The sequence below is a fragment of the Herpailurus yagouaroundi genome, unplaced genomic scaffold (genome assembly GCF_014898765.1).
Source record: "Herpailurus yagouaroundi ecotype Mexico unplaced genomic scaffold, PumYag 100, whole genome shotgun sequence".
NCBI lineage: Eukaryota > Metazoa > Chordata > Mammalia > Carnivora > Felidae > Herpailurus > Herpailurus yagouaroundi.
Genome location: NW_024412391.1, coordinates 47,531,237 through 47,556,287, shown reverse-complemented (window position 1 = coordinate 47,556,287; position 25,051 = coordinate 47,531,237). Strand labels below are relative to the sequence as shown.

The 25,051-nt window shown below is 40.4% G+C and overlaps 1 protein-coding gene across 3 annotated transcripts in view; it reads right to left on the bottom strand.

Moving 5' to 3' along the window:
- Positions 1 to 25,051, bottom strand: part of IGF2BP3 (insulin like growth factor 2 mRNA binding protein 3) — a 153,533-nt gene that overhangs the window by 2,428 nt on the left and 126,054 nt on the right. For 2 of the 3 annotated variants that reach the window (XM_040472435.1, XM_040472437.1), the window contains 5 exons: positions 24,920 to 25,045; positions 7,459 to 7,575; positions 4,250 to 4,324; positions 933 to 1,064; positions 149 to 262 (listed from right to left, as the gene is read on the bottom strand). In XM_040472435.1, coding sequence (XP_040328369.1) covers positions 149 to 262; positions 933 to 1,064; positions 4,250 to 4,324; positions 7,459 to 7,575; positions 24,920 to 25,045 — 564 coding nt within the window. Of the gene's footprint in view, positions 1 to 148; positions 263 to 879; positions 1,065 to 4,249; positions 4,325 to 7,458; positions 7,576 to 24,919; positions 25,046 to 25,051 lie in introns of those variants that run through there. The other variant, XM_040472436.1, reaches the window with a different exon arrangement.

Below are 25,051 nucleotides of genomic sequence, written 5' to 3'. Positions count from 1 at the left end.
CTGAAATCACCTGCTAAAAAGGGATTAGCATGTTTAGCACCAAACGACTTTAAATATTTATATGTGGTGAGGGCACACCCAGGGGGAAGACTGCTTCCGTTTGTCAAAGAAGCAAAACAGCTTGTTTATCACATGAGAACCCACTTGCCTGGCAAGCATAGAAGTGACCAGTTATCTTGACAACTACTTGGTCATTCTCATCAGGTGTCTGGTCACGAGGGACAACTACTTCTGCACTTGACAAATTCTGGAGCTCATTCACCTGGAAAAGACAAATACAGATCTTATTAAATCAAGGTTATTAAAAAAAAAATTACCATTTGCTGAGCACTTACTATGTGCCAAACACTAAACTGTGGCTTTACAAATATCTTCAAATCCACCAATAAGTCTATCAGGTTATCAGTATTATGCCCATTTCAAGATGATTAAACTAAGACTTAGCCAAGGAAATTGACCAGTTAAACAAGTGAATGGCAGAACCAGATTCAAACCCTGAAAGTCTGATTCCCAATTGTATACTCCCAGTTACTTCAAAATTGTAAACAGCTTTGAAAACAACTTAGACGTTACAGGTGTTAAAGAGAAATTGGACACCATTTGCTTGTTATAGTAATATGTAAAGGTAGATGAAATTTAAAAAAAAATTCTTTCCATAAAGCGTGCAAAAATAGCTGACGTTCCATCAGCTGAAAACTGCCAGCTGCCCCTACTACGTTAGCCCTCTCACACAGAGTGGTCTCAAGGGGCGTTACTTTTCACTAGTAGCGGATACCAACACTCAGGAAGGACAAAAGGCAGTCTTCTCCAAACCTTGGCCCAGATGATCCTGCTTTTTATTAATTAGCCAAAATTCAGGGACTTGGAACTCCTAAGTACCTTTCAACGCTTTCCCTTTCATACCACTGCACAGGTTTTGCTGAAGTACTTGCCGTTTTGCCTCCTTTTCCAATAACTCTGCCAGCAGCAAAGGATGGCACTCTGATATGAGCTTCAAGTTTCACCTCTTCTTTAGGACTAACAAAGTTTTCTTCTTTAATTTTTCCATAAATTCTTCCCTGAGCCTACAGATGAGAACATATCCTATCAGTGTCGTTCATGTAGGAAAAAAGATCTATTAACTTTAAAGACGGCTCATATCCAGTGGAATAGCCCCCTTTGCAGGGACACATCTGCATTTAATAGACTGTTGCAGATGGCCTAAGAGGCAAACTTAGGAAGGTTCACATTAACAACCACGCACCACAGAGGTGGCAACTGAATGAATAAAGAATATGGTTTATTCTTTGAACAAAAAGAGTTAAAGGCAATTAGTAGTCAGCCTACCTAGGGGCTCCTGGGTGGCTCAGTCAGTTGAGCATCCGACTTCAGCTCAGGTCATGATCTCACAGTCCAAGAGTTTTAAGCCCCACATTGGGCTCTGTGCTGACAGCTCAGAGCCTGGAGCCTGCTTCAGATTCTCTGTCTCCCTTTCTCTCTGCCCCTCTCCCCTGCCCCCCCCACCCGCCCTCAAAAAATAAACAAAAAATAAACATCAAAAAATAAAAAGTAGTCAGCCTAAGTAAAATTAAATCATTTCTGTGGGCAAAAGGCCATTTGCCCTCCTATCCTACTAAACTAGCCAACTAAAAGGTAAAAAACTCTCCTACTGGAGGGAAGAAAGTAATTGCATATTACTTGAGTATAAGAGATGGGGAAAACTACAGAGTGAACTGTGGCAGGCTCATACCTGCTGAAATGATATTTTTTTATTTAAACACGCTTCTTTATCTTACCCATGTGGCTTCTACTTTTTGTAATAAGGCTACAAAATCAAGTTAACACACACTTCAGATATTTATAGTCAACACTTCCTGATACCTACTGCATATCTAGACACTATACCTAAGAAACTTCTCCCATAGGGGTGTGTAGGTGGCTCAGTCGGTTAAGCATCCAATTCGTGATTTCGCTTCAGGTCATGGTCTCACAATTCATGAGATCAAGCCCCGTGTCAAGCGCTGTGCTGGCAGTGTGGAACTGCTTGGGAGTCTCCCTCGGCCCCTCCCCCGTTTGTGCACACAGGCTCTCTCAAAACATCAATAAATAAACATCTAAAAAAACCACAAAACTCCTATTACGTACAACCATTAATTTGCTCTTGTATATACCAAAGGATAAAGAAGTCAGAGTTGGTTTAACTTGACAGGCTACCAGGGCAAATCGAAACAAAAGTACCCAACACATTTTCACTTGTGCAGAAATGATAAACTCATTACAGGGTATTACAGAACAAACAAAATTCATCTTGGTACCCTATATTTCATTCATTCTCAAAAGTCTCAGGCCACAGATAATAGGTATTAACATAATCGAATGACATAGGGATATATATGCCTCTTTCAAAACAAAAGTTTTTGAATTCTTAAGAAAAAATATGGGTTAGGAAGTTTACCACTCCTTAGATGTCTAAAATAATTCATTTGTAATTATCATTGATCACGTAAATGATATTTAAGCATTACAGTTTTTCTTAACTGTTCCATTTATGATGACTATACCACATGGGCACTGAAGGATGGAAGGAAACAGACTGAATTTCCCAGCATACAATCATAGGAATAACAAGACAGTAGTCCCACTTATAAAGAAGTAACAGCTCAGCACCAAGAAGAAACATGCAAGAACTGATGTTTACATTTATCTTCTAAGATTTCCAACCAAAGGTGACTGATCCTGTAGGTTCAGGATACGAAGCAGTTTGTAACATTTGTGAGTTAGGACTTGAACTGCCTGGACCAGAAGGCTGGTGTGAGGGAGGAAATGTCTTCACCTGAGTTTGAGCCTAGCCAACTGCACCCATATCTCAAAGCACCTCCTTTTTCTTTCCTGTTCTTCCTGTAAAGGAAGTGAAAAAAGCTTTGGATTTTTTGTGGAAAATGTCCCACAGCGGAGAGGTCAAAGAAAGTGACAATTTAAAAGTGGGGAGTTAGGGAGAGGTAGACGTTGTTACTAGCCACATGTTAGAAGTGAGGGAACTGAGGCACCTGGGTGGCGCAGTCGGTTAAGCGTCCGACTTCAGCCAGGTCACGATCTCGCGGTCCGTGAGTTCGAGCCCCGCGTCAGGCTCTGGGCTGATGGCTCAGAGCCTGGAGCCTGTTTCCGATTCTGTGTCTCCCTCTCTCTCTGCCCCTCCCCCGTTCATGCTCTGTCTCTCTCTGTCCCAAAAATAAATAAACGTTGGGAAAAAAAAAAAAAAGTGAGGGAACTAAGGCTTAAGGTTGAAGAGTTGTCCTGTTACACAGCTACTACTAGGTGCTAAGAAGAAGACACGGGTTTGGGATAAAACAGTTACATTGTAATTCAGTAGTTGCTTTTACAACACTTGTACTAAGTTTTATGGGAGAAATCATGTACTCCAAAGTATTGAGAACTTGGCAGAGTCTTAGTCTGATTCACCCTGAGTGCTGAACATTACCACCAGCATATTCATATTATGTGATAGTCTAAGCACTGGATATATTCTCTACACTTTACAATGTTGTTTCAACCTTTTGGGTATTCTAATCCCTATTTTATAGCTAAGTAACTAGCCAGTCAAAGTTAACTTGCCCAAGGTCATACAAAGGCAAATAACAGAGCTGGGATTTGAACCAGCAGCCCAGCTGGCCAGTCTCTGCTCTTCATCAACTCTCAGTATGCAGGGAGGGGCATTCCAGCTGCAACGGCCCCAAACTCGAATAAATATGAGCAATGGTTCACACACATCAGGACAAATGCCACAAGAGTTCCTATGATTTTTACTTCTAAAACTGGAAGGATTAGAGTGATTTGTGGTTAGACTATGAACAAGGGCTCAGAATTAACCCAAGGGTAACAAGAAAACGAGGGCATTTATATTCAAAGGTCTTTCAAGAACAAGATGAAAAATTTGGGGTAAGTTTTCTGAGGCATATTAACCACACAGGTTTGTAAATTTCAGTCTTAAAAGTCTCACCTTCATATAGTAACAAGGCACTGAGCACATTCTCCCTTGGGAGATAGTAAACCCAGCAACCATTATAAAATTCTCAAAATTAAAACAAAGTCTGGTTGATTTTTGAAAATTAAATTTGGGTTCTAAGTCTTAGAAATTTCCATTGGGAGATTCCTTCTACTGAGTTTTAGATATATTTAAGGGAGAAGCCAGGTTATGGAGTTCCTGAAAAGAAAGCATTAACATTCTTCGAATCCATTCATTTGTTACCTGTGCACACAGTAGAGCACATACCTTGAACTGAGCCTCTGGTGGCCCGGTGATAATCACCATCCTCACTTTAGCATCTGGTGCTTCAGCCGGAGCAATCTGTAACAGACACAACAAGGGGAAATGACACTTTCAGGTGACACTGTAATATCATTACACAAACCAGCCTGACATCTGCGTAGGACTTCTTGAAATGTAGAATTAAAGTCTTGTAGAAGAAAGTTGTAGAGCGGCAGTGATTAATCTGTGTTCACTGGTTATGGCTACTGTCGTCAACTATGCACTTAACACCATGACTAGCCTGGATATAAATGTCCACCTCTAATCTCAGCTAATCCTCACTAGATAGTAATGAGGTGCTGCCTCAACAGAGGGCAAAGTGAAGGCTGAACAAGTTCGGTTACATGGCCCATCCATAATCACATAGCTAATACAGCTGGAGAGAGCCGGATCTGTCTCCACTACCCATGTTCCTTCCTATACACTAAAACAGTGGTGCTCAAAATGTGGTCTTTGGCCCACATACATCAGAACCCCCAGGCTTTCAGTATTTGCAAGAAGTTGATATGTTCACAAATCTAAGACAATTGGTAAATCGCCCTGAAGAATATGCTCATTAGAGTAACATACGAAATTAACATTAATTTGGCAGAAGCAAAGTAAATGACTTTAATATTTTTGCAGAATATATGAAATCACACAAACAGCCTGAGCTGGGGGAAATGTTGAAAGGAGAGGAAATGAGCATTCTTCCAGAGTTCTAGGATTTGGGGACCCAGCTGGTAGGAGTTGTTCTAAAAGAAGAAAAATTTCCTAGGGGTGCTTGGTTGGCTCAGTCAGTTGAGCATGTGACTCTTGATTTTGGCTCAGGTCATGATCCCAGGGTCATGGGATCAATTTCTGCCATCAGGCTCTGCACTGAATTTGGAGCCTGCTTAAGATTCTCTCTCCCCGATCGCATACCCTCCCCTGCTCAATCTCTCAAATAAAAAAAAAAATTGCTAGACATAATGCTGTGCAAGAAGCAAATTCTTATTTATAAAATATATTATTACTACGTAAGAATAGGAAGCAAAGGATATGGTAAAAACTACTTCAAATTCTACCACTCAATATGATCACTTTCAGTTACTTATACAAGCTACTAGACACTTTTCCACATATTTACAAAATTAAAAAAAAGGGTTTTTTTTTTATACAATTTTTAAAAATTTTAAAGCATGCATACAAGCAGGTAAGGGGCAGAGAGAAAAGAGAGAGAATCCCAAGCAGGCTCCATGCTGTCAGCACAGAGCCGGATATGGGTTCAGACTCACCAAGTGTGAGGTCATGACCTGAGCCAAAATCTAGAGTTGGGTGCTTAATCAACTGAGCCACCCAGGTGCCCCAAGAATGTTTTTATTTTTAATGGAGTCAGTGCTTTCTCCCTCTCTGTCACCTTAGAGCCATGCTAATATTATTCCTACTTTATGAGGGACACTTACTAATTTTTAGTCTAAGTTCTTAGAATTATTCACAAGAAACCCCTGGAAAAAAGATAGCATTCTTTATCTTTCTGACTAGATTTCTTTTGTTAATACTGGTGATGGAGGCCTGGGCCTACTCTGAGAAGCCTGAAAACACATGCCCTTTGGCTCACCAGATCTATTTTTATCGACTTACAGAATAAGGTTGTTTTTTTAACAATTTGGCAAATTTTGTCCATCACTGCACTATGTGCAGGGTAAGTTAGGAACAATCTTCATGTCCAACAAGTGAACACAAGTAATTATATTAACAATACCAAATATATGTCTGTTACTTAACAGACATGAAGCCCAAAAGAGAAACAAGTGAATACCTAAATACTCAATTCTTGTTCATAAAATGTTCATTGCAGGTTTTCCCCCAAGCCAGTCTACTACATTCTTTTTGCATGTGTCCAAGATTTCTTTTTAGTCAGGAAACTAGCAGGATAGTAAAGTTGGTTCACTACTTGATTGTTCACCATCTCTTTTCCTTTACCTGTTTATTTTGGCCCCATTTCCTGTTCATGTATTTTGTTATCTTTTGCTACAGGAGAGCACATGAGGACTATTACTGTGTTTTGCCTTTTTTATTCACTATTTAATTTACATCAGTAAAATTCATTCTTTTGTAACAAATGCATAGGCAGATCACCACATCAATCAAAATAAAAAGTTCCGTCATTCTCCACAATTCTTCCTGCTATCTCTTTGTATTCAAGCCTCTCTTCCACCTCTAATTCCTAGCAACCACTGACTTTTTCTTTATCCCAGTACTTCTGCCTTTTCCCATATTTTCATAAAAGTGGATCGGAGAGTATGTGGCCTTTTGAGTCTGATCCTTTCCCTTAGCATGTGTCATGAGATTCAACCATGTTCTTATTTTTCAATAGTTTGTTCTTAATATTTATTGTATAGCTTCACCACAGTTTATCCATTTGCCAGTTGATGAACATGTGCTTCTTCCCATTTTGGGACAGCTGGAAATAAACACGCTATTAACATCTGAGTGTAGCTTTGTTGTGTACTATATTCTTTTAAATAAAATTTGTATAAAACATTAACAAAAAACACCCCAAAAGATTGGTAATTTTCATGAAGGAAACTGTCACTGTATCCAACTTTTATCAACTTGTGCATTCCCTAAAACACAATGACCTGTACGTCTGATATTATACGATTTCTCAGCATATCAAAACACAGACTCTTCAGAGCACACAATTATCTATTTGGTGGATACCATTAGTTGTTCCCTGATAATTGTTATCCCACTTTCCGTAACAATAAAACATTTAGGTAAACATACATGGACTGCATTTCCCTTTGGCAGCTAGTAAGAAGCCTTTATAAGAGAAGGGGTCTTAATGTTGTCTTCTCCAACTGGCTGGACCACAGACTGATTGGGAGAGCAGTGAATAGTGTCATCTGTGAGCTTGAGGGACCAAGGCCCTGCCTAGGGATGATCAGCTGGAAGCAATCTAGGTGGAGGACTTGGTGGGGCAAAACCACCATTATCAGTCCTGGATTACTCAACTCCTATTTTTCCTGGAGACAAAATTCGACTTACTATGTTGAAGCTACTATCGTTTGCGGTTTTGTGTCACACCCTACGTGTAACCCCAGCATACACTGCAATATTTAATTCCAATTATGAAGTGGCAGGACAACTCGTGTTTCTGTAACTTACTGTCATTAAGGCACTAAGAGCCACAGCTGGCAAAAGGGTACCTTAATAGAAGCTCCTGCAAAGCGAGAAAGCTGCTTGATGTGCTGCCCCTGCTTGCCGATAATGGCGCCGACAGACAGGGCTGGGATAAACAGGTGAACAGTCTCCGTTTCTGATTGCTGTTGGAAAGACAGGACATACATGTGAATTGGGTACAAGTCAGGCTATTATCATTGGCACAGGGATGGGGCGTTCTCATACGGTAGAAATATTAGGAAGTTGGCAAGAGTTTACCTAAAGTTGAGAAGATCTCCTGTCCAACCTGAAAGCACTCAATTTAAAAGGTCACTTTACACTATTTGCCTCAACTTTAGAATGTCACTGGTGTACAGATTTAAAAGATACGTAAATGTTGTAAAGTTTAGGTTCTTGACAAGTAAATGAAATTCTGGGCTACACATCAACAAACAACTGTATCCAAGGACACCTATTCTACACCTTATCCATGTAGGTTTTGCTTCGTAAACACACACCTATTCTCAAAGGGAACAACTCCTGAGTGTCATTACATAGGACTAAATAGTGTAAAACCTTACCACTACCATTCAGTATGCACCACACCCAAGCAGAGTACAGGACTAGAAGAAAACTTTATCACTTTAATAGTAAACTGCCCTAAGATTCTCTCCCATATAATTCTTTATTCCTTTTATCTCTGCCCTTCCTTTGCCATTTACACATGGACAAATTGGAAAATCTTTTCTTAAAGATTTGTTTCGAGATAGAGTGTGCAGAGGAGGGGCAGAGAGAGAGGGGAGAGACAATCCTAAACAGGCTCTGCATGACCAGTGTAGAGCCTGACACGGGGCTTGAACCTATAAACCGTGAGATCATGATCTGAGCCAAAACCAAGAGTCAGTTGCTCAACTGCAGGAGTCACCCTGATGCCCCAGAAAACATTTTGAAGGCTACCTCCTGAAAGATTTTTCAAAAATGGATTTTAACTTCCCCCTTCAAGCCAACTATGTCCTTCCTGAGCTGTCTCTCTTCAGATGGTCATTCTTGTAAGGTTAAAGGACACACTCAAGAGACACAGTGGACTGGGTTCCAAAAAAATAGACTAATCCAAAATTCAGTGATGTTATGGTGAGCTACAGGTTCTAAGATGCCAGAAGCAGAGCACATGTTCACACATTAATACTTACTTTCTAACAACATTAAGAAAACATGCTTCCAGGGAGAATTCTAAGAAATTCATTCCAAGAAATGTTTTTTTAAATATTTTATTTTCTAACACTTAAGAGCAATTTTCGGTTACAGAAAAATTGACAAGCAGGTATAGGTTTCCTACATATGCCAAGAAATATTTTTTATTTATTTATTTGAAGAGAGTGAGAGAGAGCACAAGCAGGAGAGAGGGAGACAGAGAATCCCTGGTAAGGGAAAACAGCTCAATGTGGGGCTCGATCTCATGAACCATGAGATCTTCACCTGAGCCAAAATCAAGAAGCAAACATTTTTATCTGCCTGAGCCACCCAGCTGCCCCTATGCCAAAAATTATTTTAAGATGATACACACCTTAATAAACCAAGTAAAATTTAATACACATTTAAAAAAAATACAGCTAAACTAAGATTTACAGAGATATTAGAAGATATATTGCAATAAGAAATGTACACATTAACTACTTGGTAAGAAACACTTCAAAGAATTCTGTCTTAAGTCTTCCATTCCTATTATGTAGTATACTATAGATTCCATTGTCCAGTACTCAAGTTGGTCCCTCAGTACTGTCATATGTTCACATTCGGCCATAAAACAGCTTCCATCTAATTTCTAATTTACAAAACTCTTCCCAAATTGGTAAAAAGTCTCAAACATGCCAAAGTTTTGCTTTCAAGCATCCCAGGAACTAGGAAAATCTTTAGAATGCTCAGTTTCTGAAAATCTTAGTCAAAGAAAACAGCAGTACTGGGCTTATTCATTTTTACTGTAAGTGGATACAGATTTTGTGCTATGTAATATTGGTCCACCAGATGACCATCACTCTCACAACACAAAAATTACCAGTAGCATTATCAACTCCATCTTCTCCCTATTAAGCCCAGAGTGCAAGCAGCGAGAATGGAGCACTCAGTACCTTGGGTCTATGGGGAGATAACGATGATCAACAGCAGAAACACATATGGATGCATCAGCCATGCTACTTGGCCCTCAATACGCACTTACCAGAATGCTGTTCCACAGGACAGTTTACTCACATTATTTGGTAGGAATTTTTTTTTTTTTAGAAGTCTTTATAGTTTCCTTCCTCCAAAGCAAAAAATTTTTATTTTTTATTAAAAAAAAATTTTTTAGCGGCGCCTGGGTGGCGCAGTCGGTTAAGCGTCCGACTTCAGCCAGGTCACGATCTCGCGGTCCGTGAGTTCGAGCCCCGCATCGGGCTCTGGGCTGATGGCTCAGAGCCTGGAGCCTGTTTCCGATTCTGTGTCTCCCTCTCTCTCTGCCCCTCGCCCGTTCATGCTCTGTCTCTCTCTGTCCCAAAAATAAATAAACGTTGAAAAAAAAATTTTTTTTTAAAAATTCTTTTTAATGTTTGTTTTTGAGAGAGAGAGAGAGAGAGAGAGAGAGAGAGAGAGAGAGAGAAGGAGAGGGGCAGATAGAGAGAGGAAGACACAGACTCTGAAGCAGGCTGCAGGCTCCGAGCTGTCAGCACAGAACCCGATGCGGGACTTGAACTCACAAACTGTGAGATCATGACCTGAGCCGAAGTCAGACCCTTAACTGACTGAGCCACCCAGGTGCCCCAAGAAGCAAAGATTTTTTAAACACTAAATTAGTAGGGGCGCCTGGGTGGCTCAGTCAGTTAAGTGTCGAATGCTTGGTCTTGGCTCAGGTCATGATCTCACGGTTTGTGAGTTCAAGCCCTGACTTGGGCTCTGTGCTGACAGCCCAGAGCCTACTTGGGATTCATTCTCTCTCCCTCTCTCTGCCCCTTCCCTATCCACCACTTGCACATGTGTACACACATGCTCTCTCTCAAACTTAAAAATAAAACTATTAAAAAATAATAATAAATTAGTAAACAGTTAACAGTCTGGAAATAACAAAAAGGCCAGACTGGTTCTTTAAAGGAAAACCTTTGCCTATTTACCAGTTAAACTGAAATGAGAAAAAGGAAATATTAGGTAAGATAAAAAGATAAAAGGTCATTAAATCAGAAAATGTAAAAAACTTTTCTTCAAGTTATCAATCAGGAAAATTTACACTGACCCAAATAACTGTTAACCTCTACGATCAACTCAATACCCAATGAAGTGCCATGCCCAAAAAGTTCAATTCTTTCAAGCAAAACTCTCTGGAAGAATGACTTAAACCCAGTGGAAAAGATTACGTGGAAAACGAGGTAAGGACAGGCAGACCCGTTTCATGGGGAGGAAATAGATTTAATGAACCGACAATAGTAAATAAATGGGAGCATCCTACAAATAATGTGTTCTAGTTTGTTTTTTTACCATAGAGATACACTTTGCATCTCCTCCTCCCACGTCATTCAGATGCCCCTCCCTCACCTATTAGGAGGGCATTCCTCCAGCTAGACTCGACTACTGATTTATCTTGGTGCATGCGTTCGTGTGTACTTAATTTTCAACTAATTCATGTGATGGTGCAATCAAATCTTTGTACAAAAAGTTGTGCCCTTGTATACCTCTGTTACATAAACTCTTATAGGTAAAATTTAGCTGGAGACAAAGGGTCTGAACATTTAAAATTGATAATTATCAAGTTATACACAAAGTTTCCCACTCAGAATGGTGGGATTCCAGTTAAGCCATTCATGTAACATCTGAGTGCTACCTTTGTGTTTAACATGGTGGGAGATGTGTAGAAAGCCTGCAAAACTTCACAGTTAAGAAGGTATGATCAGGGAGTGTCAAGAGTTTGTGTTTCCTCTGTGAAAGGTGCATTACCTCATCTACACCTCACAACCCATCCGACTAACATAAACTAACAACATTCCCATGTCTAAAAACATTTTTGAATGTTTATTTTTGAGAGAGAGACATACAGACAGAGTAGGAGTTGGGTAGGGGCAGAGAGAGAGGGAAGATACAGAATCTGAAGCAGGCTCCAGACTCTGAGCTGTCAGCACAGAGCCCCAAGCAGGGATCAAACTCATGAACCGCAAGATCATAACCTGAGCCGAAGTCGAACACTTAACCAACTGAACCACCCAGGTACCCCAACATTTGCCTTTTAAAGATGAGAAAACTGAGCCAGAGAGATGCACACAGCAATATACTGACTGGTATTGTAACCAGCATTCAAACCTGGGCTTCTCTAGCTCTTGAGCCATATTTATTCTTTTAAAATGGAGGGCAGGGGGGTCCTTGGTGGCTCAGTTTGGAGTCTGACTCCATTTTGGCTCAGGTCATGATCTCATAATCATGAGATAAAATCCTGCGTCAGGATCTGTACTGAGCATGGAGCCTGCTTGAGATTCTTTCTCTCCCTCTGCCCCTCTCCCCACTTGTGCTCTCTTAAAAAAAAAAAAAAAAAAAAGAAAGAAAAAGAAGAAAAATTAAAGGACATAACTCTACTTCCAGCAGGTATAGGATGTGCTTTGTAAGTGACTCTTAAGAAAAACAGCCCAACAGAACTTTCATTTGAGGAGGTGCTGCCTTATCACTCTTCCATCTGCCTTGGTATGATTTCCTGAGTCAAAACAAATTTCTTATGTTGGCAAAAGCTTAAACCTGTGATCATCAATGTGTAAAAAATGGCATCAAAGATAGCCCCTTGATATGACTATTGTTAATTCTCTATTGCACATTTCAAAGTTGCACCGAGAGATCTTAAAAGTTCTCATCACAAGGAAAAAAAGAATTATGGTAAAGGCTGTTGACTTACTGTGGTGATCATTGTGCAATATATACAAATATCCAATCATTGTGCCCCTGAAACCACAGTTATAGGTCAATTATACCTCAATAAAATTTCTTTCAAAAAACCTAATGATTAAGTAGTTTAATTGAATCACCCACCAAAAAAAAAAAAAAAAAAAAAAAAAGATGCTCCAAGAGTACAAGCATCTGAAAGCATCAGGTCTGTGGTCCACTGCACACACCCATCTTATGCTTTAATACTTTATAACTTAGAGTTTCGATGTTTGTTTCCACTGTTGAGAATAAAATAACCACATCTCTGAGAAGTTCTCAAGAAAAAATTCAAAATTCCTTCATCTTTATCTGTTATTTTGTTGCAGCTGAAGGTTATACTTTCAAGATCTGCACAAAGTTTGGTTTCCCATTTTTTCACTAATTTATATAATACTGTAATCAAATCTCTAACATAAATCTTGTGCCCCTGTACAAATACTTCTAAGATTTTATGTCATGGAAGCGATGATCAGAGTATTAACATTATTTTTTTTTTAATTTTTTTTTTTCAACGTTTATTTATTTTTGGGACAGAGAGAGACAGAGCATGAACGGGGGAGGGGCAGAGAGAGAGGGAGACACAGAATCGGAAACAGGCTCCAGGCTCTGAGCCATCAGCCCAGAGCCTGACGCGGGGCTCAAACTCACGGACCGCGAGATCGTGACCTGGCTGAAGTCGGACGCTTAACCGACTGCGCCACCCAGGTGCCCCAGAGTATTAACATTTAAAATTGACAGATGGGGTTGGGGGGCACCTGGGTGGCTCAATCGGTTAAGCGTCCAACTTTGGCTCAGGTTATGGCCTCACAGTTCGTGAGTTCAAGCTGTGCTGACAGCAGAGAGCCCACTTCGGACCCTCTGTCCCCCATCTCTGCCCTTCCTACCCCCTCATAAATAAACAAACCTGAAAAAAATAAAATTGACAGGAACACCTGGGTGGCTCAAGTTGATTAAGCATCTGACCATTGGTTTCAGCTCAGGTCATGATCTCACAGATTGAGCCCCTCGTTGGGCTCTGCGCAGACAGCACAGAGCCTGCTTGGGATTCTCACTCCATCTGTCTCTCTGCCCCTCCCCTGTTGACATTCTCTCTCTCAAAACAAACAAACAAAAAGATTCTCAAGGGCACTTGGGTGGCTCAGTCGGTGAAGCGTCCAACTCTTGATTTCGGCTCAGGTCATGATCTCACGGTTCATGAGTTCAGTCCCTGCATTTGGCTCCACACTGGCAGTGTGGGGCCTGCTTGGGATTCTCATTCTCTCTCTCTCTCTCTCTCTCTTTCTCTCTCTCTCTCTCTGTCTCCCTCCCTCCCTCCCTCCCTCAAAATAAATAAATAAAGCTTAAAAAAAATCTATTAAAAAAATTCTCTCTCCTCCTGCCCCTCCCGTGCTCACATGCAGGCTCACTCTCTCAAAATAAATTTTTAAAAAGTCAATATAAACAAACAAACAAACCTACCTAACAAGTTATTTCCAAGTTCTCATACTAATAAATTTATCTTATGGTCAATGGATATATTAAGGAAAAGGGAAAATCATTTTATTTTGAACCACGCCTTTCACACTTATGAAAAGTCCAGCAACACAGGATTCTAGACCCTATGCTTAGTTTTCTACAAATGAAAATCATCTAAACTGTGCTCTTCTGTGTCTCTTCCTTGATCTAACCCACATGTACCTAATATTTCCAGTAAGAGTTAATCTAAAATTCAATTCCAGGGAATATTACTGATGAAAATCATTGGGTTTTGTTGCTTTAGCATATGTAGACGTACTTATATTCTTTACAAGCTGGTATTCCCGGTGTTTCCCAGGACATCCTAACACAATGCAGGTCTTAACACAGCTGTCAGCTAAACGAAGCCTCCCTTGTAGCTCCGTAAGCATTCTTAGAACACATACACGAGAAGAGGGTTTGCCTTCCCACTGAACCCTTGACTGTGGAGACCTGTGAGAGGGGCCTGTCCAGCACAGCTTGGCCAAGTCACTTCTGTTTCTATTCACCAACGAAGAACACTAAATAAAATTATTTCATTCTTTAACATTTCCCAGTCCTAAGAATAGTGCCTCTGCGTGCAAAGCACTGTATCTCACAGCCTGCCAGTGTTTTATGCAATTACCACGTACCATTTATTCCACGGGGACACTTTAAGGCCTTTCTTATTTTTTAATAACTGAATTAATGTGGACACTGACCATAAACTGTGCTCAATGTTAATACTTTTTCATTCTGGTCCTTATGGTATAACAGACACAGTAATCTTAACCAGTTTTTGTTGTTGTTTTTTTTTTTTTTTTAAAGTAAAGATAGGACCTAAGTATTTTATCTGAGAACATCTACATCATGTTCTTCTCAATAATATACTTTTGTTTTGAGACTGACAGTCATAAAGACCTTTTTAATGATCAGACTAACCTAATGTGTAACTTGCTCAGATCTGCCCCATTGTGTTTTGCCATGACTGCATAATTAATTGTTTTCTGGGCCTTGTTCCAGAAAGATTTTAGGCTGCTTAGAAAATACAAGTAATCCAGAAGTAAAACAGAGGCAACGAAGAAATGAGAATATAAAGACCTGAATCTAAAAGATGAAGCCAGGAATGTTGTTATATACATTTAGCTCTAAGCTTTCCAGCAGCTAATTTTAAGACAAATCAGCTGCATAACTCAGTATACCTCTAAGAGAAAAACTATCCATTTGCTTAGTAAAGAACACTCTTCCTGGGACTGATCCCAGAGAGCAACTTCTGTACGTCTTGAGAGGACCAGCGTTAACAGGCATCATCCTTGGAGTGAAAGTTGCAGAGCCTCCCTCACAAGCACAGCATACACATGTGTCTTCGCCTAGAAGATAACTCAAGACGGCTCTGTGAGGAGAAAAGCTCCAAGGCAAAACCTATGTTGCAGCCTCGAAAGCTGAATAAAAGCAAAATAATCTTTCTGACACAGTGAAGAAAGGCCATCAATGCTTTTTTTGTTGTTGATTTTTAGGAGCGGAAATTGAGTAGGAGATAACAAATCCAATACTAAGAACAAATTTAAAATTTGTGTGAGGCTTTGGAAAAGGAATGATGGTCAGTAGAGAAGGGCCGAAAGGACTATTAACAAAGAGGGGGTGAAGACATCAAGGGAGAATCTGTATGCTGACAGAAAAGTATTCTGTGCTGGGATGAAAACAGAAACAAGAAGACCTATCAAACATAAAAAGCAGTGTTAGAAGCAAACCAAACAAACGAGGAGGTGGCACCCCAGATCGATGGGCAGTGCTGTGTCCCTGGCAATAGCACATTAATAAAAAGTTGACTCACCAGACGTCTGAACATCACCCATTTCCCTCTGCGCCAATTCCTTATTCACCAAGCATCTCCCTGACTGTAGGTTACTTTTCAAGGAAATTTTCCTCTGGGAATATAAGGTACTTTGCATAATCATCCTGTCTATTTGATAATCATTAAACTGTCTCTGTGGTACAAATTACTGCTATACAGACATCTGCATAGTAAGCCATGTTTCCAGGATTTGGATACCTAACTTTTACTTACAAAACTAAGTAGCCAGAACAATGGGTTTTGATAAGCCTCTTTCACCTGTGATTCTTAAGTCTCTGAGCTCAAGCTTGAAAAAATTCATCAGCATCACCCTTTGTTACACATTCTTTGCATTTAAGTTAATGTTCAGCTGCATTATCCTGAATGCTTCTTACAAAACCTTCAGAGGTGAAGGACAGTCACATGACCCAAGCTGCTTCCCAGTGGATTTCTGCCAGATGCCTATCGGCAAAACTTCCTTTGGACTTCTTGGCAGACTCTGTAACTTGAAGTAACGTAAGAACAAAGCTGCTCAATTGAAGTTTGCGTAACTGGTAAAGTCTGCCAATGAGTAATTCCTAATCATCTATCATGAGGAGATACAAGAATGAGCAAACAGTAGGGTTAAGTGCATTTACTTTGTGGGGAACAGAATCTAAGACATCACAAAGGCATGGAGACATGCGTGCCAGCCAACAAAACCAGCCTTCAGGAACCTGGAAGGATGCCAGTGTTTCCCTTTGGTTTGTAAAATAGATACTCCTGAGTTTTTTGTTTTGTTTTGTTTTAATGGATTTGGGTTTGGAACTGAAATTAAGTTTACTCAACTCTATGACCTGAACAGAATACTGAAGTCTTTAAAAAAAAAGGGGGGGGGGGGAAGGGCGCCACAGAAAATTTCTACCGTAGCTACATAACCAAGGCCTCTTAGAGGTAATAAGTGTATACAATGAGTGATTTACTTTCAAATATTTTACTGACAAAAGACCTGTACCTACAGTAAGAAATCCTAAGGAGTAGAGCACTAAGAACTGATCTCAAAATCCTTTCAACTCACAAATTATTTTGTTTCTGACGGAGCACCTTGAACTAGCTAAAACCTAAGAAAATGTTTATCTTTCTTGCCTCTTTGATAAACAGAAAGTTTGCGATTTTAAGATCACGCTATTGTTTTGGAGATTTCTGGGAAGATTCCAAAGACGGTATCAAAATTATCAAGACAACAGCACTTGAGCTAACTTCTGCCAAACCAAACGCCAGGAAATACCATTCAGCTATGGATGCTGTTCTGTGCTATGCCAGTTTCAGCTCTTGCTCTGTGCAGGAGCTGCCAACTGCCTCTTCCCTACTGTTTGAGCATTTCTGAAAGGAGCATTTCTTGTCATTTCTAAACTCAAAGTTTGCCAATTAAGTACTGCATGAGCCAGCTGCTAGGCAGGAACTAGAGACTTTTTGTCTGTTGCAAGAACCAACTCTGGCTGTATTAGGAAAAAATCTACCTGGCAGGTTCCGGTTAGAATACGTTGAGGGGGGAAGGGTGGGCCAAGTCCTGGAATGGAACAGAGGCAAGGGATTTATCCCAAGTCAATACACATCAATTCTCCTTTCATGTTACAAAGCAGCAGTCGGAAAACATGAGTAGCAAAATGAAACAACCCTAAAAGAGAGAGTGCGAGAGCTATACATAAAAAGAGAGAGTCTTTGAAACGTTTAGTCATCAAAACCTACTTCTTACCAGGCAATGTACATTGAAAGTAAAAGAGATTCTCTGCTCACCCACAGGCCATCAAGCATAGAGAGATGATCTTGGTAAGTAACCGACTTCCCTGTGAGAACTTCTAAGGAGCAACAAGCTTCTCATCAGCAGCTGTAGATGCTGAATGGCAGCTGCGGTGCATCCTCACGTGCTGAGAGCAAACACCTGCCAACCTTTAATCCTCTAACCCAGTTTTTAAGTAAATGTATCATAGACCCCCACAGACCTACAATACTAGGTTCTTCAGCAAGAAGAAAAGTGAAGCCAACGGGAATAAAGGGAATATCAGAAGAAATGGTAAGGAGGAAAAAAAAAAAACCATAAAGCTTTAGTAAACTTAATTATTGCCTTTATTTTTTATTAAAAAAATATTTTTTAATGCTTATTTATTTTTTAGAGAGAGGGAGACAGAGTCTGAAGTAAGTTCCAGGTTCTGTCAAGCACAGAGCCAGAGGCGGGGCTCGAATTCACAAACCTCGAGATCATGACCTGAGCTGAAGTCAGACGCTTAACCAACTGAGTCACCCAGGTGCCCCTAATTATTGCCTTTAAAAACAACAGTTCGCTTCTCAAAGTAGGGACTACTAGGTACATTTAAGACTATTAGTGATCGGAGTTTAGAAAAAGAACAAAGTCTAATAATATACAGTGAAGGCAAAGCTATTCCAACTAAGTACTCCCCCACAAAGAGGTTATATACTACAACAGAACTTGGTAAAAGAATTGTTCCCTTAAAACATTAAATCAGAAAACTGCCTGACAGCTATCTGGAAGTACAGTTCACTCTAACTGGTATCCAGAAACACAACAATTCTCTGAAAATGGTGTTTTCCCTTTAATTTTCATTGAAAATTATCTGTAGGAGTGGAATCTGAATCATGGAATTCTGTGCTCTAGAATTAATTTAGATCATTCTGGGTTCTTTTTGTGTCGTTTTTGTTTGGTCTCTGATTGAACTTAGAAGCTCACCTCCACCCTCCCAAAGCTCTGTGAGACACCTTTTACAGGTAATACTGCTCAATTCAGTAGGGCAGATTTATTCATCTCTTCAGTTAGAGACACTGCTTCCCAGCTTCTCTTGCAGGTAGACGTAACAGACATTATCTTCTGGCAAACAAGACACCAGTGGAAGTGTAAAAAGCTATCCTCAGGCAGTGTCCTACGAGGTGGCTGTTGATTTTTTTTATCCTTCATCCTTGCTGGCTGGAATCAGACTCAATGGCTGAAACCTGAGCAGTCATCCTGGGCTGGGAGGCGGCATGCCAAGCCAATAGGAGCACCTGTCCTAGATGATACAACATAACTACTACCAGCCTTGGATTGTCTACTCTTCAACTCTTCTCATGAAAAAGGAAAACTCATTTAAACCATTTCTTTTCTTGTAATACATAGCCAAAAGCTAATCTTGATACACATAGTGTGCCAAAATAGATTTAGAGGCATGAAAACAGACATATGGCAGCATCCCACAGACAGCTTGGCCTGATATTTGCCTGTGAGTTGGAACTAACAGGTGATCCAGAGAAAGGGAGTAGGTTTTCGACCACAGTTTAAAATAAAGCACCAAACAACCTAGAAAGAGGGGCATGCCTGAGTCGTTATGTATTTACATTTATCCCAAATATTATCTATCATGCATTAGCCTTGATAGATATTTTTCCAACATTTGAGTCCATCTTCCATAGAATAGTATCTGTTGCTTGCACAGTAGCAGTTTGACAATGAATGGACAACAAAAAAACTCCTGATGACCTTTACAAAAAACACAAATTTCTAGCTTCCATCTGTTCCCACTGAGATTTTGATTCGTAGAAGCCCAAGGTGAGGTACAGGTTCTTAACCAGTTAAGAAACAGAGCAGCTGGGGCGCCTGGGTGGCTCAGTTGGTTAAGCGCCTGACTTGGGCTCAGGTCATGATGTCGCGGTTCGTGAGTTCGAGCCCTGCATCCAGTTTTGCGCTGACAGCTCAGAGCCTGCTTCAGATTCCTCGTCTCCTTCTCTCTGCCCCACCCCCGCTCTCATTCTCTCTCATAAACATTAAAAAAGAAGAAGAAGAAGAAGAAGAAAAGAAACAGACCAGCTGTTGTTAACCTTGGCTACCTCCACACTCGGGTCAGTCAGAACTTTCCAAAATAGTGACCCCTGAGAGTTTCATCTCCTCCCCAGCCCCTACCCTGGGGGATTCTAATAAAAAAGGTCTGGGGTAATTCCAATGTAAAGAACAAAAAACCATTTTCCCTCACAAAGCACAAAGTAGAGAAAGTCTTCTTTACAGAACATTGCCAACTAATAAATGTAAAAAAACAACAGACATAAAAATAGTAATAATGTTATTGGGCAAATGGCAGCAATGGATATTATACCCACTTTGAGAAAGACTGGAGGGCAAGATACATATTCTCTTTTAAAGTATTTTGTTTTATTTTGTTTTTTACATTTATTTATTTTTGAGAGACACAGTGAGACAGAGCACAAGCAGGGGAGGGGCAGAAATAGAAGGAGACACAGAATCTGAAGCAGGATCCAGGCTCCGAGCAAGCGTTCAGCACAGAGCCTGACACAGGGCTTGAACCCATGAACCATGAGATCATGACCTGAGCCAAAGTTGATCACTTAACCAATGGAGCCACCCAGACGCCAGTCTTAATCATAGGTGGGAAAGGTACCTTTACAATGTGGAAACTGGACAGACACTACCTTAGTTGTACGATCAAACAGTATGACCAACAATGAGACACAATGACATCATCTGCTTCCCAGTGAGACACAGAGAAGGTATTCCTTCCCGGAAAAAGGTATAACCTGAGCCTAATCACACAGAGGCATCCGTCAAATCCTAACTAGGCGACACTAACCACTAGCCTGGGTTTTTCAATGCCATAAATAAGAAAACAAGTGGTGGGTAGGGAGTAGGTGACACCAAATGGAACGGATGATGTAGGGATGGACTCCTGCAAATATAAGAGGGGACTAGAGAGACATGACAACCAACTGCAATGCATAATCCTTAATTGGATTCTGTACTGAAAACACAGCTATATAATATAACATTACTGGAGTAACTATGAAATTTAAATACGGGCTGCACATTAAATAATGGTCTGGTGCCGAATTTCTTTTTTTTTTTTTTAACGTTTATTTATTTTTGAGACAGACAGAGACAGAGCATGAACGGGGGAGGGTCAGAGAGAGGGAGACACAGAATCTGAAACAGGCTCCAGGCTCTGAGCTGTCAGCACAGAGCCCGACATGGAACTCAAACTCACGGACCGTGAGATATGACCTGAGCTGAAGTCGGCCGTTTAACCGACTGAGCCACCCAGGCGCCCCTGGTGCCGAATTTCTTAAAAGTGAGGATACTGTGCTTAATATCAAGATGAATGTCCTTGAGGTGAAAAGTTAAAAATAATACAATGCTCCCATTAATAATTACCTCCAAAGTTTGTAAAAATGTGGGTGCCTGGATGGCTCAGTCAGTTAAATGTCCAACTTCGGCTCAGGTGATGATCTTGCAGTTCGTGGGTTCAAGCCCCACATCGGGCTCTGTGCGGACAGCTCAGAGCCTGCTTCAGATTCTGTGCCTCCCTCTCTCTCTGCCCCTCCCCTGCTCGTGCTCTCTCTCAAAAACAAATGAACATTAAAAAAGTTTTTTTTAGGGGCGCCTGGGTGGCGCAGTCGGTTGAGCATCCGACTTCAGCCAGGTCACGACCTCGCGGTCCGTGAGTTCGAGCCCCACGTCAGGCTCTGGGCTGATGGCTCAGAGCCTGGAGCCTGTTTCCGATTCTGTGTCTCCCTCTCTCTCTGCCCCTCCCCCGTTCATGCTCTGTCTCTCTCTGTCCCAAAAATAAGTAAATGTTGAAAAAAAAAAATTTTTTTTTTAAGTTTTTTTTAAGTTAGTAAAACTATATACCCAATTTCCAAGACAGAATTATATACCTATGTATTTATTTCTAAAAGGAGAGGCAATTGCAAACACTTTAAAACCCACAAAAGCACAGATTTCTTCCATTCTGGAGAAGAGGGCAGTTGTCATTTCAAGTTTTCTGGATGATTCCTGACACATTCTTTAAGGTCTAAGACTAATACACAGAGATAAAGTTAGTAGTAGGTTTAAATCAAGAGAGAAATCACAATAACACATTCATCCATAGAAAACACATGCATTATAACCCTAATTTATTAATTATACCAACTAGACAGATGATAGATTTGTCTTTTTTCTTAGCTTTTTGTGTTTTGAATGGTACCTCCTACACCAATTTAGAGATGTGTCCACATATGAACTTGGGGATTCCATTATATCACTACCCAGCATACATGTAGAATCAAAAGCCTACTTGAATTCTGCAACGAATGCAGGCTAAGATTATCCACATTTCTTCCCTTTAAGACAAGAATTCCCTTGTCCTGTGCACAAAACCACCAGGTCCTTAGGGGGTTCTCAGCTCCTTCCCTTCAGCAGTATTTCTACCTTTACTGCCGGCAGCTTCTCCATCTTCTCCTGATCTCACTGGCTGCTTCTAATTATACCTACTCAGTTTAGTTTTAAAATCTCAGGAAAAACCAAGACCATGTGTTCCAGTGAGATCTTCCTTACATTTACTCATGGTTCACTGACCCCTTTCTCCCATTCTTAAAACAAAATCTTTACTTGCTTAAGTCACTAAATATTTAAATCATAAAAGTCCTTTGGAAGGGCACCTGGGTGGCTCAGTCCGTTGAGCGTCCGACTTCAGCTCAGGTCATGATCTCCCAGCCCGTGGGTTCAAGTCCCATGTCGGACTCTGTACTGACAGTTCAAAGCCTGGAGCCTGCTTCAGATTCTGTGTCTCCCTCTCTCTGCTCCTTCCCTGCTCACACTCTGTCTCTGTCTCTCTCTCTCTCAAAAATAAACATTTAAAAAAAACTAAAAAAAAAAAAAGTCCTTTGGAAATGTTTTAAATACAATCTCACTTTTCTTAAAACAATCCTTATTTTCCTAAGAACACAAGAACCCATTACACAAAACTATATCACTACATCACAAAATTGACTAACTCTAGGTAATATTTATGTATGTATGTATGTATATATGTATGTATCTATCTCAAAAATAGACACCTAGCAATTCACTTTAGGAGTTTTTGCTACTGAAGCAGCCAGAGAAGTGTAAAAGACAGATGTCCAAGAATGTTCTATAATGTTACCACTCATAATGTTAGAGAGTTTACTGATAACCAGTAAAGGCCTTACCTGTAACCAATAGAGAGGAAAGAATTTAAATGACACCTCAATTTACAAACTAGAAAGTGAGGAACAGAGAGATTAAGGAGTGTGCCCAAAGACAAAGCTAGTTTAGAGCAGCTAGCAGAGATGTAGTTTAAATAAGAGTTTCTTCAGGGAAGCTCAGTCAGTTCAGCGTCCAACTTTGGGTCAGGTCATGATCTCATGATTCGTGAGTTAGAGCCTTGCATCGAGCTCTGTGTTGATAGCTCGGAGCCTGGAGCCTGCTTCAGATTCTGTGTCTCCCTCTCCCTCTACCCCTCCCCTGCTCATGCTGTCTCTCTCACTCTCAAAAATAAACAAGCATTAATAAATAAATAAATAAATACATAAATAAATAAATAAATAAGAGCTTCTTCAGCAATGAGTTGTTTTAAATAATCAGCTCCTTATAGATTTTAATCAATGCTGCTTGACACAGAAATGTCAGAGATACATGTGCCTTAAACTCAGTAATATGACAAATTCATCTATTTATAATAAAGAAATAGGCAAATTAGACCTTAAGTCCATATTTTCTCAAATTCCTATTTTAGGTTCACTTTTACCCTCCTCTTAAACTTTTTATATTATTGAATTTTGTAAACACTAGTAATGTCTGATTTGAGAGGAGAGAGAGAAGAGTCCTGGTTCAGTTTCTTCATTGTGCAGCGAGAAGACAAACCCAGGGGGAAGAGGAGAGTGACCTATGGTGATACAAAGCGCAGGCAGAGCTGGGCTGAACCTGGGCTCTCATCCCAGAGATCCTTCCCTTAGCCCCTTTAGCATCAAAGTACAAACATGTCAACTACTTCACATCACCTTTAGCTGTGGTGGAAAGCTTCAGATAATGCATAATAGATCTATTCACACTGTCATGGGGTTGAAATTTTGATGCCTATCCATAGATGAATGGGTTTTGTTATATGGTTTCCAGGACCAAACGTGTTCAGGGTGGCTGGTGAGTTGTAGGGGAAGATGCAAATGTTGCTGACCATAAAAGCAGAAACACTACAAGAAGAGGCCAAAAGTAAACAACACCTAACACAGGTGGTTCAAGACAGGCCTAGGAAATTCTCATTCATACAGGGATAAAATATGAACAATCTCAGCAATCTGTTATCAGTACAATTCCAGGAGCATTTTACTCTACATGTAGTCTAGGCACTGTTATGTTGGAATCCCCAAGCTGTTCCAGCTGGACATTTCCCTGAATTGGAATAGGAGGTACTACTCAAAGCATATAGAAGGAAAGAGTCAAACAGGAAGGGAGAGATGTAAAAACAAATCCATAAGGGAAGATCCGAGAATGTTGTTATTTCCATGATTCTCTACCTCTAATTATCATTGATAACGCAACAGAACTGTGAACTACTTTAAAAAAAAATTACAAGGTATATGTTATACTGCAATTATTTTTATACTATCACTGGTCTCCTATTTCCAACCTCAGAAAAAAATGCTATTTTTAAGAAATAAATATAAAAATAAGGTTCCTTAATAGTCTACCTGTTTACAAAACAAATAAAAGCTGTCTAATGGTTGCACACATACACACGCACAAGAGACCCATGAGCACAACTAGCTGGAGCTCACTGTTTAAAAAGCACAAAGTTGGGGCGCCTGGGTGGCGCAGTCGGTTAAGCGTCCGACTTCAGCCAGGTCACGATCTCGCGGTCCGTGGGTTCGAGCCCCGCGTCGGGCTCTGGGCTGATGACTCAGAGCCTGGAGCCTGTTTCCGATTCTGTGTCTCCCTCTCTCTCTGCCCCTCCCCCGTTCATGCTCTGTCTCTCTCTGTCCCCAAAATAAATAAACATTGAAAAAAAAATTAAAAAAAAAAATAAAAAAATAAAAATAAAAAGCACAAAGTGGAAAACACACTTTTATTGACCTTTCAAAGCATTTGACTTCCAGGTGAAGTTTAAGATGAAGGAAGCCTTTTAAAAGTCCTATCTTTCAACATTTAAAAATAACTTCTTTCCCCTTCCCAAAGTCTCAAACTTTTCTTTGGAGATTTAAGAGCCCATGGTGACAACCCTACTACCCAAAAACTTCAAAAGAATATTTCACGTGTCCCTTCTACAAAGGGGTAGGTAGGAAGGTTCTACTGATATGAACTAGAGAGCATGTGTTGGCTCTCAACTGATAAATCATATGGGGACCAAGTTTTACAATCAGCATCGAATGTCACCCTACTCGAGAGCAACAAAGTCTAATAACTGTGTCCCTCTGACTGCATCCCGCTCACCCATAAAGAAAGCCAAGGTACATTATCTTACCTCAAACTGTGGGTAAGGAGGAGTCATAGCTGAAGGGGGCCCTGAGGTGGGAGGTGGCATCCCTGAAGTGGGTGGGAACAGACCCAAGGCATTCAGATTTAATCCAGGAATTAAATGTGCTTGAAGCTGCAA